The sequence below is a fragment of the Ciconia boyciana genome, chromosome 7 (assembly GCF_034638445.1).
Source record: "Ciconia boyciana chromosome 7, ASM3463844v1, whole genome shotgun sequence".
NCBI classification, from domain to species: Eukaryota; Metazoa; Chordata; class Aves; order Ciconiiformes; family Ciconiidae; genus Ciconia; species Ciconia boyciana.
Genome location: NC_132940.1, coordinates 54,268,476 through 54,281,905, shown reverse-complemented (window position 1 = coordinate 54,281,905; position 13,430 = coordinate 54,268,476). Strand labels below are relative to the sequence as shown.

Below are 13,430 nucleotides of genomic sequence, written 5' to 3'. Positions count from 1 at the left end.
TGATCTCGAGACATCAGCCCTCCAAAAGATACTGCCCCTTGTCACCACTGGACAGGAATTAGGATCACAAGCCATATGAAATTATGTTTACCCCCAAACTCCATCCTTGGCTTTCCAGCCAGCCTGCTGGCAATTCACAAACCATATCCAAATCAAAGTTTGGTTGTGAATTTTGTCACATTAGAAGTATAGCAAACAGACAAGCTAGCCTCTGGTTCCTTCCTCTGTGGTGGTCTCACACACAGTCTCTCCCCCGCAGCGGCCCATTTTTGCCAACAGCTGCAAAGACCTACTGACCATTTTATAGGTGGGATTGCTTTCCTTCCCTGTTCTTCTGCCCAGGACCTTACTTTTGCCTAGGAAGCTTCAGAGTGGAACTTGCAAGAGTCCTTGGAGAGGGAGTGAGCACAAAAACATGGGAAAAAAATTAATCTCAATGGAAATCCTGTACTAATTGACAGGTTGGAATAAGAATGACCATAGACCCCAAACTATGCCAGGCAACCAGTCTGCTCCAGGCACTGCAAGCTCACTCAGCCAGCCACATGCCTGGCTGTTTTGCTCTGCCAGCTTTACAAGGCCTAATTAGCACTATTCCTTTTGTTTGTAATTACAAAAGCAAACAGTCCTTGGAGAGTGAGTGAATAGAGGAGGCAGCTCCTTAACTGAGCTTAAGAAAATGTTTTAAATAAAGTTCGCCTCTCATCACATGTACTTGAAATTATGAAAGGGATAAACACAAGAGCCCTGGGGAATGGAAAAAGGTTTCCAGGCCAGGTAGATGCAAGGGGGATAGAGCCTTGCTACCCTGGGGAGGTATCAGTGCAGGTTAGAAGAGACCATGCCCAGCTGGAACCATTCTTTACCTGGCCTGAAAAAATGGTACACCTGACTGGTTGTGCTCATTTTCACAGCTGGGAGAAGCACAGTACCCTTCCAAAGGGCCTTTAGAGTGAGCTGGATCCTCCCAGCTCTTTATGACCCTGTTAACCCAGAAATGTCAAGGAATTGCACATAAGAGTTTAAGAGACACATATAGATCAGCAGGTCTCTTCCTGCTCTGGAGGCAGAGCATCTCTTGCAGACAGCCACAGCCTGTGCCTACCCTACCCCAGATAAAGCCACAGAGAGCAAAGCACTGCCAAAACACAGAGCACCTCAGCTCCACACCCCATCCCTTCCCCATTCCTGCAGCTCCCACTCCCCTGCAAGGGAGCCATCTGCCTTCCTCCTGCCCCTTCCTGCTCCACCCAGGGTGCAGCCAGCCTTGCCAAGGAGCAGACCTTCTGGTTCCTGGGCTGCAATCGTAGCAGATTACTGGGTGAGTTTCTGCCAGAGGCCACAACTGCCTGACTCACTGCAGAAGATCCGTCCCCACCTATGTCTGCTGTAGATACACACAGCTAAACAAGCTCCATCCTGGCAGGCAAGCTCCCAAAAGCCCAAGTCCCACTCTTTTCCACACACACTCTCCAAGTTCCAGACAGGCTCGCAAAAGCCCAAGCCCCCCTCTTCTCTTTCATGCACACTGTCCAAGTTCTGCTCAAAAACAAGAAATGAAGTAACACAGTCTGATTTTCCTTAAAAAAGTCAATTTATTGAAATTGTTTAAACACTTTATACAAGTTCCCAATAAAAGCATCTGCTCCCTGGCTCAGGGTTAATGCAAATACAAAAGCACAGACTTCAGCAGCTCTTTAATGTGACCTGAGCTGCCACCTCCTAACACAAGGTCTCATGAGGCAGCTGCTGTGCACAGGCAATTCCCCATGGAGAAGCAGAAGCCATGTGACCCAGCTCCAAGTGCAGGCCAACATCAACTCAAACCTGAAGCCAATGCTCCGGTTGGTTTCTTTTAGTAACTTTGATTTATGTTGCAGAGAGTCAGGTCAAACAGAGGTACAAGGCTTATACAAACCACCAACACCATGGTTGTGCATCACTCAGCCCCAGAGGCTGTCCCTGTCTACAGAAAGAAATCAAGAAATCTGATGCCTCAACACATACACAATTATAAAGCCTGGTCAGAAGCAACCAGTTTCCTTCTGTAGAAAAAGCAAGCTTGAGCTTTGGAGAACTGGTACCATCCTTCTAGGAACTGTGAGACTTAACTCTGGACAGCCTCAGCAAGTGTTAGTCCAACACCAAGTGACTGACAGTGTTTCAGAGGAAGGGTTGGGAACCTTTGATGAGCTGCAATTTTTTTTTTTAGATAAGACTTAATATGCAAGGATGGTTTTATCTTTAAAATGCTAGTTTCTTCCTCTTTGGTGAGCTTGGATTAAAAGAAGATGCCATAACCTTCGGGTCAGTTTCCTTGGAATTTGCCTTCATATCATCACTGAGAGTGTTTACAAGAAAAAAAAAGACAGGATCAAATGGCAGCATGTGAGGTATCCTTGGGGAAACATCAGGGAGTGGCAGTGCATTCAGTTTGGTTTAACACATTTAGCTGCATAAGGCAAACAGATCAGTAACTAAGCCCAAATGAGAAAGACTCAAGGAAATAGAGTTTGTTAAAAAGTGGCCTGTAACACACACAAGGGGATAAAGCTTCAAGCTCAGTTAGGTACTAGGGTGGGAACATGGAGAAACAATCACTGGCAGCACTCGGTGTCTATGGAACAGCAGCAACAGCCCCACCAGAGACACCCAGTGAAAACAGAAGGCAATCGTTTTTCTTTACAGCTCTTCCCTGGCAGCAGGGAAACCTGTAGCTGCTTTGGGAGTTTCCTAACCTCTGTAGTTAGGATTTTACAGCCTTTGGTTCAGACACAATCAACTTACAAGATCTTGTCAAAAGAGTGGTGACATACGGTTAAGCCAAGCCACCTTACACTGCACCTTCTGTTGGCCAACAGCATGTGCATGGACAGTTACATATATCAATTTAAGTAAGAGCAATTTAATTGTGTCTGACCCTTTGCTATGCCAATCTGCACAGAAAGGAAGGCACTGAAGATGACAGTACAAGAGCATTTTAGATCTCTTCAAACATTTCTACATGTAAAGTCTTTTCCCTAAAATTATGTTTCCCCTTAAGCTATTGGTTTCATCACTTTGTATATATGTTCCTTTAATTTCTACACACATCACACTGGGCTCTAACTTAATGGGATATGGGACTGAATTGTTACCATCTATTTAAAAAAACAACTAAAAAAAGCACCAACATCCATCTAAAAAAACAGTATCATTTTTCCCTTTTACTCCCAAATACTAAACTTCACCCAAGCTTGGAGGTTTCATCGTTCCAGTGGCAATACCTATCAACCTAGGCTAGCCTTCCTCCATGGGCTGGGAGAGAAAGGAGAAGTTATGTCCAGTAGCAAAGAGGATTACAAAAATATACACATTTTTGGGAGAAGAGGAAGGCAGAACCTAAAGTTTGAACTCTGCTCAGGACAGTGGCATTGTAGTGTCCTCTCCAAAATGCTTTCACTACCAGTGCTGGTGGTTCCTCTTCTTTGTTTCATTATACATAATCCTTCCCTGTGGAGGGGGCATTTTTTGGATAGCCTCGGGTGGGTGGATATGAAGTTTCTCTCCGTGGACAGGAGCAGCAGAGGAAGGCTCCTCCCAGCATGGCCAGAGAAGCAGCTGCCCAGCCAATGAAGAGAGCTGATCCAAACTCAAACCTGGGGGAGAAACAAGGAAGAAAGTGAATACTACAAGTAATGCCTCTGGATTACAGTGTTAACATGTCCACACAAAGCAGAAGGGAGCTGAAATCAGGATGGAAGTGGCTTCCTGCAAGACAGCAGTTTGGAGCAGCCCAAGACTTTGCTGACCCTCAAAGCCCAGAGCTTTGCACACTGGGTTAGTCCAGTCTGTCAGCTCACCCTGCACAGCTGCAGCAGGGCCAAGCTCTGTGCAAACCAGGCTTTAAGCATTTAGTGGAGGAAAAACACTGAAGTCACAGCAGTTAGGTCTCTGGCAGTGATGCTGCCTTAAGTCTTGGCTTTAAGAGCCACATGGATGACAAGATCTGGTCCTAATGCTCCTTCAGCACAGTATGAAGCCAAGCCAGCTACCTCAGGAAACTCCCTTCTTTGTTTTGAGCCACTGCTACTCAAAACTAAGCCCTGTGAGCATTTGTCATGCTATACTATAGTGTTACATCAAATGGGTCGGTACCTGGTGTTGACAGGGGTGAAAGGGTCATAAAAGGCCCGAGCCACTCTGTTGCCGTACCACGACGTGGCCACCAATGCTGCCAAACCTGCACATGAAGGGAAGACAATGTCATGCCTTAAGAAGAAACCCAAAATAAACAAAATCACTGCAAAAATTGCATGTAGCAGAACCAGCATCTGGAGCAATACTGAGCTGCTGCCACCCTGAGAAGATCTGAGCTGTTACTTAGTGCTGCTTGGGAGAGAAGTTAAGAAAGGATTTGAGGTCACCCACAGTTACATCACACCAAAAGCAGGACTGCTGACAGCCTTTCACTGAAGCAAGGTGTACAGATCAAACTCAGCTCTGCTAACAGAGATGGAAGGCATGCAGTCCATATAGAAAGCATAACACTAGTGCCAAGAGACCTATTTGATGCCTCAGAGAGCCAGCAGCTACTGTGCCAAAGTCTGCTAGGGAATTCCCAGCCTAAAGTGCTCTTGGAGCAATGACAGCAAGCCCTCCCCATCCTCTTACATCCTATGCAGGATAACTACCATTTAGGAAATGGCACATTTAATATTAACACATCTGTATGTTACCAACCTGCAATGATGAAGATCACTCCACCAAAGACAGCCATCCGCATCTTCTTCACCTGGTCATCTTCCATGCACTTCATGCATTTCATGCCAGTCACAGCAACAAATACAGCAACAAGGCCCAGGAGTATTGCAGCCACCATCAAAGCCCGAGTGGCCTGCAGACTGCCTAGAAGACATTAGGATTTGAGTTACCACAAAGCAAACTCAAGATACAAATAGAAATTCAAATTACTGGGCTCAGTAACCATGTGTCAAAATACTCTGCTCCGTGTTACACAGGATACAGCCAAGCAAGACATTCCTTTTTAGCTTTAAGCTCCAAGAGACTGTCATGCATCAGGATCAGAGGACTCTCAGCCTCTTCTAAAATGCATGGGAAACAAGGGCATGCAGCTCTTTGCAGGAAATGACCTGGGAATTGCCCTCAGACATCTTTTGTTCCTTGATAATTTGAATCCCAATTGGAAGGGCATATCTGTTTATCAAAAGAAGTATTCAGATTTAGGCTCTACCTTGACAAAGCATTTAGGCACATGTTTTAATATGAATAGTGCCATACATATGAATTGTCCCACAGCAGACAGCAAGGCCCCTTTATTGCTCAGTATTTCCAAAATCTGTCTCTTACACAAATACCTCAGTGCTGATTTAGATATTTTTGCATTAAATCCTCAGTTTGAGTCCCAGAGGGTACAAAAAACTAACTGCAACAGAAACAGGATTTTCCCAGCCAAGTGAAAAATGGGGGGTGGGGGGCATCTACCTAAAAATATTTACTTATTAGACTCAAAGATATTCAAAAGTTTTAAGAGCCTCTTGTGCTTTTGAAGAATTAGAGCATGGAGTGATGCCTCCCATAGGCAAGGGTTGTTTGCCTGGGTTCTCAGCAGACAGACTCAATATACTTTATCATGGATTTTTATATACAGTCCTGTTTTAATATACAGATCTGGGAACAAACAGGGCTGGTTAATCAAAGGAACAAGGTCCCAGGAGCATGCTGTAACCAAGGCAAGTGTCCCCTGACACAGAAGGTTATCTAGTGACACATGCACAGTTTTAGCAAAGTATCACCAGAATCTGTCCCCAAGTCTGGAGCTCACCCCTCAAGAAGCTCACTGACTGCATTCTGCTAGAGCTCTGCAAAGCACTTCAGGCTTGGACTACTGCAGCTGCAAGATTTAAGCCTACAACACAGCACCTGCTAACTCATCAGTCAGCACTCAGCACTGGTATGGTGAACACAGAGCCTGTGCTACAACAGGCTCTTTGGTTCAACCTGAAACACAGACAGGAGTTCAAATCTGATACTGGCCGGGAGGGTAGCACAGCCACACACCTATCCTCTGCAGCTTCTTTACACTTTGTCCCATAGCACTGCTTGTGCAGGAAATTTCTTGTTACCCACACCAACAACAGGCTATCATGCTCTAGTTCTGCTTTAAAACAGATCTGGACCAGCCTCTATATACACAACCTTATTGTTCTGTAACTAGATTATTAAACCAGTTAAACAGTACAATAAAAAGGCGATATTCAGAGCAACAGAAAGTGACACACTTTCATAAGAGAGCCTTGGCTTTCTTGAGAAAAATCCCACAATCAGCTTGGCTAAATGTCACCTCCCATTTCCTTCAAAGGGGAAGGGTGACACACCTCTGCACTGCCCAGGTGTTAATCAAAACCCATCTGCTGCACTGATTGCAGAAACCCATTTACAAAGCCATTTAACACTTTAGCATAAATCACAACAGCAGTATCCAAACACATTTTTAAGAGATTTATCTCCAATGTCAGAGATTACACTCTAAAAATAACTTCTAGCTTACAAAAGTTACGCCAATTTTCAGAAAGACTTCGGCTGACAGGTTACCACCCAGACAACCCATTCAGCTGCCATACATGAAAAGCTAAATTGTGCATTACAGCAGCTCTGGAGAGGCCAATGGCTGAACACTAGTTCATACTTTGCATGGGAAACGACATTTTCTGCAGAGGTGCCAAAGCTGTTTCATCAAGTCTACACTAAGTTGGGCTTAGTCTTGCTGCAGAAGTTATAGGAGACAGTTTTGAAGGAGTTCTTTCATGAGGCTGAAAATATGAAATGTTATCTCAAACAACTAGAAAACTAGTTATAAGGGTGGGAAGAGACCTCTCACCTTAAAACACAGTACTAAGGGACAAACACAGGAAGATGAAAAAGCAGCATTGCAAGCATTTCCCAGGGCTGCCTGCTTTCAGCAGCAGACCCTGAAGGGACATCTCCTGGTGTCCTCACCCCACCCTTATCCATGGCACAAGAGGACAGAGGCATTTAGGAAACTTGCAGTAGGACAGAAAAACAGGTTGGAGTATTTGCAGAACAGACTGTCCCTTTAGCCCAAGAAGTTTTAATGTGACATGACTGTATTAGCCAACCATCCTCCTCTCTGCCCAGCGCTCCTAGCACATGCTGGGAGACAGGGCTTTTGTTTTGCAATGTGTGCAGTACATTGACTGCGGTTAATCATCATACAAGCTCTTAGTTATTATGTACACATTAACAACCACATTGTCAATGGAAGCTGCACATCCAGAGGCTGAGAAGACTAGTTTAATATTAGTTCTGTTGTTCACATGGGCCTTTCCAGGTGCTTTAAAAATAGCAAATGATATAAGCATAATATTGTCTTAACCTGCTAAACAGGACTGGCTACCCACAACAAGCAGAAGTAGTCTACAGAAATTTAACTTTTTAAATTCTATCATATTAGAAAGAAACAGGATTTCCCCCACACTCCTTGCTGCTGCCTCACCAACAGGAACAGGTAGTGCAATGCTTGTAGCCTCCCATGCCATGCACCATGGCTGTCGGATAGCCCAGGCAGTCTCAGGAGCCCTTGGGGGGAAAAAAAGTCCGGCACAAGGCAAGACAAACTGGCCTGGTACCCAACAACAGCTGTCAGGTGGCAACAGTATTTTGTCAAAATAAACTACTATTGACTCAGAAGCCAAGCCTTTTTATTGCTGGTTAGTAATGGGAGACCTGGCCTGAAAAAACCTAGAGCAAGAAAGTAGCAAGTACTAAAGGACAGAGGCTTAAAACTACTGAGGATGGTTAATAACAAATGCGAATTCTGCAAGCCGTAAAACACTAAGACCACAAAAATGACACAGCAGCTCACACCTGTTTCACATAATGAAACCAACTTTTTAAAAACATGCTAACAAACAGCTCTGACTTATTGTTAATGGGTTTGGACACAAACTACATGATGCAGTTTATCTGAAGCCTACATAAGACTTTACTTCCCACAACTACCATTACCCAACACAGAAGTAATTGGTGGCAACTGCTTAGTTATAAAAAAAGGACTTCACCAGCATATGCTTGAGGTTATTTTTCTGTTATCACATTTCCTTATTTATTCTGTTTATATCATCTATATTATAGAAAAGCTGTTGGGCAAGTGCCATAGGATTTTTGTAATGCCTGTTTGTAAGACAAAACTGCTGCAATAGCTCTGTGTGCAGATTTTTTGATAGGGATGCTCATTGACTGCCTTGTTCGTATTTAAACTATGGACTTTTTCTTCCCTTCTCATGGGCCTTCATGCAACCAAGTGATGTGTGCAGTTCCCTCTAATCTCTGCAAGGGAAGTTCCCCAGGAGTTACAAGCACCCCTATAGTGTCGAAAGCATGTTACCCTGTCCACCTCCAAGAGAAGTCAGCAGCCTTCAAAGCCTTCCCACTGGGGTTTCATCAAAGTTGAATTTCCCTGAGGAGCAGGATCTGAGATCCTGCTGTTCTGCCCTGCTAGCATGTGAAAGTTACTTTTGTGCAGCAGGCAAGGGAATGAAGATCTGAGCAAGCAATAACAGCTTCAGATAAATAACAGCTTTGCAGTCATTCTGCCTGGACCCAAAAGCCTGCTAATGGCTTGGAGGCTTTCAATGCCCTTACCAGCCCCTGCAAAACCCTGCACACCCATCACCATCAGATATTCCAGTCTGGACTCCTTCAAAGCACCTCCCCACAAGTCCAGAAGATTGTACAGAGGAATCTGGGCAGCACACAGACTCAGACAGCATCATGTTTCTTGACAAAATGGGAAGGCTGGGCAGTCCTCATTGCATGTCCAGTGCAAAAGCAGCAAGTTCAGTAGGTGCCAGTGGCCTTGTACTCTGCTCTCCTCAAAGCAAATAAGGTTCAATGCCCTCCTGCAGTCACTCAAACAGCAGAGAAAGCTTGCTGGTAAGACAGGCAACACACAGTACCACCATTTCCAGATTCCTGGTCAGAGGAGACCTGGGAAGCCTGTTTCCCCACAAAGCCTGGAAATTCCCTTACCAAGAGATTTAGTAACACAGAGTAACGCTAGCTACTAAAGCTGCTTAGAAGCCTTGTAGAGCAATAAAGCCAGTGTATTGCAACAGACTCCCATCCCCTCTTGCAGACACAACAGGGCACCACATAGGAACAGCCTCGGTGGCATTCCAAGTAACACTCTACCTTCTCAAAGCGCGACACAAGTGAGACTGCTTTATCACTCGATCATGATTTTTCATGAGGAAGGAACAGGGATTGAGAAACATGGGAGCAAATTAACCCTTAACCCACATGAAAGCACAGATACCAGCAGGTTCTACCTGCTTACTCCAGATCTAAAGATGGAGAGACATGACCAATTATTTGGACACATTTGTCCCTCCTGCTATAGTTTTGTCCCTCCCTGGGCCACCCTCCCAACTCCCCCCCCATCACCACAGGGCAGCAGTAACTTGAGCATAAACCCTTCCTCCCCCCTCCCCCCCATCCTCTTCCCCAGCTCCTGGAACAGGCTCAGCTGGGGTGGTAAAGATGTAGGAGGGAAGATTTCACATTTCAATGATGATGTTTGACCCAGAGGGCATCCAAACCCTTGTTTATTTTCTGGGCTAGGGCACAAAGGCTCATTGTAGATGTACTAGGTTTGGTGATGAAGTGGTAGATGAGTCTCAGCTTGTCTCAAGTACATAACATCTCCCAGCAAAATCAAACAGGGCAATGAGTATCTTCAGCTAAAACAGCCTAGAAAGGACCCAGAACAACCTCTACTCCGAACAGGAGAGTGTGGTTAGGTGGGGCTGAAAGCTTCCAGAGACAGGTTCCAGGAGCCCTTCTCCCTCCTGTCTGAGACCATCCCCCTGAGACCCCGGAGGAGCACAAAGCTGAGCTAAGCTCCATGGACGGTGCTGGAGGGCTACAAGAACAATGCTGAGGCTGTGCAACAAAGCCTTGTTGCAAGGGTGGCTTTTGTTGCCTCTATGTCTGCATGTGGCCACGCACTGCTTTTCACGTAAGCCAGCAAAACACAGCCTTTCTATTGCCTGAATAGGAGCACTGACATAAGCCCTCAGCTGAACACAGCTGCGGGAGAAGTGCCAGCACGGGTGCACTCCAGCAGCATGGCCACACGGGAAGCTGGAGGCCCCTCAGTTGGCTAACAGTGCCCCGTCAGCTTGTGCCAACCCCACCTCTGACATGCAGCATCAGTCCAAGCAGCCAAACACTGACACATCTAGAGGAATGGCAATACCCAAAAGCTTGCTGGCAAAGCTTTCCAGCATTCCCACAACCATGAATTACTGCAGGTGTGAGGAGACTCAGTCCTTTCTACCGGGACAAAGTAATTGCAGATCTGAGCCTCTCCCATCAGTGCATGAGGCTCTGACCTGTGGCTCAGAGCACTCAGGGCATGTGAAGCTCTGGCATGAAAGTGTGGCCAGGCAGGAGAAGTTTTTCTGCCCGCATAGCTGTACCACCTTCACCATGACAAATGAATGCAGTAAGGCAGCTCTTACTGCACAGCTGCACCTGTCCCAGGGTGCAGCTGATGAATGGGGTATAAATGGGAGGTTTTTGCTTCTCCACCCAAAACAGCACTGCTGGTCCCTGCCCAAGCCTATGTGTCTGCAAGACCTTGAAGGGAGACCAGGCAGGGAAAACAGCAGAGAAGGTGTATGTCCCTAAGCATGATCTGCTTTCAAGCGAGAAAGGCACAGCCTAAGCAAGCTGGGCTACCGAAAGAACAAGCAGTCCTTTAACTAGCCCTCGCTGGCTTTCCCAACGAGGACAGCATCCCCTGCGATTTCCATATTTCTTGGGCTTCCTGGGAATTTTCAGGCAAGCATGTCCTGCAGGGCCAGGGGCTCTGTAGGAGCACAAAAGGCCACCTCAGCCTCGGTCCCTGGTACCTCACACCTCCCTCCCCCGCAGCCCAGGAAGAGAAGAGCCCTTATTGTTTGCAGGACAAAGGTGAGGGGAGCAGCTGGTTTTCAGCACTCAGCCATGAATGGGGCAGGTCTGGAGGTCCTGGGGCAGGTTTTTAGGAGTCTGTTCAAGCCAGGCTCCGCATCTGATTCTGCAGGCAGGTCTCATTTACAGCACAATAGGCTGCAGCCGCACAGCCCCCGAGGCAAGTTTACCTTTCGCAACCCATCCAGGGGGTGGCTGGAGATTCCTCAGCCCTGCTGGCATCTTGGCCCCCCACCCCCAGTGCGAGATAAGCTTGAAGCTGAGCTTATACATAATTACTATTCAAACCACCCCGGACTGCGTGCTTAGCCCAGCCCTGATTATCCACAGCCCTGCACCCTGTTAGTGCTAAGTGGGTGCACCGCACTCCTGAAGGGAGTAATTTGCGCCTCTGCCAGCTGCAGGGCCCACGGGTGTTCGGGGCAAGGGAGCAGGAGTGATTGATGTGGGCTAGCAACGAAGGTGGGGCCCAGGGTATCCAGCTTCACTGTGTGACACACTGGAAGGGCTGGTGGCAATCTAACTTGGGGATACTCCCAATGGTCCCCGGTTTATGTGAAACGGCCTGCCCATTTCTTTGGGAAAGAGGTGACCAAGGTGGTAATTATTACTTTATTAATTAGGGAGGGAAAGGGATGAAGGTGTTCCAGGACACTACAGGACTCGGGATGAGGGGAGGGATATTGAGAAAGGATTTTTTTTAACCCCTTTGGGTGTCACCATAAGTTATACACTCCAGCGCTCTAGAAACAGCCCTCACTGGGGCTCCAGCTCGGCCTGACCGCCCCGAGTGACACCCCAGCAAGCCAGGCTGCAGTTCCTGTATGCAGGAGATGGCTTCGCCATCCCAGGACAAGGTAAGAGACCTAGATATTACCTCGACGTACTCGTCTGCCTAAAAACTACAGGCAGTGCTACCTGGGCTAGAGTCCAGCTCACCTGCCAGCCCTTTGCTTAAAAGCCCCACGGGAGTAGCAGCGGCTTTCCCAGAGAACAAAAGGCCAAAACAGTCAAACGCAAAAAGAAAAGGATCCGTGCTCGAAAAGACCACTTCAGCACCGCCGATGAACTTTCCTTCCTGCTGAGCCATGCCCAACGAAAGCAGTCCCTGTCTGAACTTCTACAGCCAAAAGCTCTTGTTCGCAGCCACGGCGCTTCCCCGAACACAGGTGGAGGATCTGACCCTTCCCCTCCCGGGACGTTTTTTTTGTGGGACGGGCAAGGGGCTGCGGGACGGCTCCCCCCGGATGCTGCCCCGCCGAGCCCCCCCGCCCGGGGAGGCAGTACCGCCGCGGGCAGCGCTGCAGCAGGCGCCGCAGAGCCCCGGCTGCTCCGAAGGACAGTCCCCGGGGCATCAACCTCGGCCCCGGCGGGGAGAGCCACCGGGGCACCCGAAGAGACACGCATCTGAGCCCCGACGGGACCATGGGTGGCCTCGAGCCCTGCACCTTCAACCCCGAAGGGGCAGGAGGCGCAGCTCCAACGGGACAGAGACCTCGAGACCCGACGGCACCGGCACCCCCAGCGGGACAGGCACTGGGCGAGATGGGGCGACAGGAGCGGCACCCTCAGTCCCAGCACTTCATCTCGAGCCCCTGCACGACCGGCACCGGCGTGGGGGTAATGACCCTACGGGATCGGTACCCGCAGCCCCGACCGGAGAGGCACTGGGGCGGAGGGGACGACCCCGACGGGACGGACACCCCCAGCCCCAACAGGACGGGCATCCCAACACCCGCACCCCCCAGCCCCGACTTACTCTCCAGCTTGAGCAGCGAGTCGTACACCTTGCACTGGATCTGCCCCGTGCTCTGCATGGCACACGACATCCACAGCCCCTCGTAGAGCGCCTGGGCCGTGACGATGTTGTCCCCCGCGTAGGATGCCATCTTCCACTGGGGCATGGCGGTGCTGATGATGATGCCGATCCAGCCCAGGAAGGCCAGCACGAAGCCCAGGAGCTGCAGTCCCCCGCTGGCCATGTCTGCGCGGAGCCGGGCCGGGGGGAGCGCCGGCGGGAGGGTCGCTGCGAGGGGAGCGAGACCAGGCACCCCGCTCCGCGCACCGCACTGCCGCCCGCGCACCGCCCCGCGCAGTTTTTAAAGCCGCGCAAAGGGCGCCCCCTGGCGGCCGCGCCCCCGCCCCGCCCCGCGGGGTTTTCCGCGGTGGGACGCGGCCCTTCGCACCCCCCCGCCTTCCCCCGCGGCGAAGCCGGGGGAGCCGCCCTGGCAGCTGCCGCTTCCCCCCCTTCCTCCCTGGGGCGCAGCGTCGGGGGGGATGTCGACACCCCCGGGATGGGGGGCAGCGAAACGCCCCCCACACACACCCCGGGGAGTGACCCCCTGTCCTTTCTGTCCCCCACCGGGCGTGCCAGGGATGCTTTGGCACCCTTGGAGGTTTTGGCACCTCCGAAGGGCGCTCTGGTTGTGCTC

The 13,430-nt window shown here is 49.2% G+C and overlaps 1 protein-coding gene across 1 annotated transcript; it reads right to left on the bottom strand.

Annotated features, from left to right (window-relative positions):
* Positions 1-1,581: 1,581 nt before the first annotated feature.
* On the bottom strand, positions 1,582-13,015 carry CLDN1 (claudin 1). The gene is made up of 4 exons (XM_072867733.1): positions 12,758-13,015; positions 4,723-4,887; positions 4,138-4,222; positions 1,582-3,638 (listed from the first exon to the last, which is right to left on the bottom strand). Exons 1-4 carry the CDS (start codon positions 12,978-12,980, stop codon positions 3,476-3,478), a joined length of 636 nt encoding a protein of 211 aa, XP_072723834.1. The 5' UTR covers positions 12,981-13,015; the 3' UTR covers positions 1,582-3,475.
* Between the last annotated feature and the right edge of the window lie 415 nt (positions 13,016-13,430).

Excerpts from the sequence above, each read along its gene's own strand:
- CLDN1 (XM_072867733.1), bottom strand. The coding sequence starts at position 12,980 with ATGGCCAGCGGGGGACTGCAGCTCCTGGGCTTCGTGCTGGCCTTCCTG. Across the intron at positions 4,888-12,757 it reads CTCGCTGCTCAAGCTGGAGA|GCAGTCTGCAGGCCACTCGG; the intron begins GTAAGTCGGGGC and ends AATGTCTTCTAG. Across the intron at positions 4,223-4,722 it reads AGTGATCTTCATCATTGCAG|GTTTGGCAGCATTGGTGGCC; the intron begins GTTGGTAACATA and ends CTTCATGTGCAG.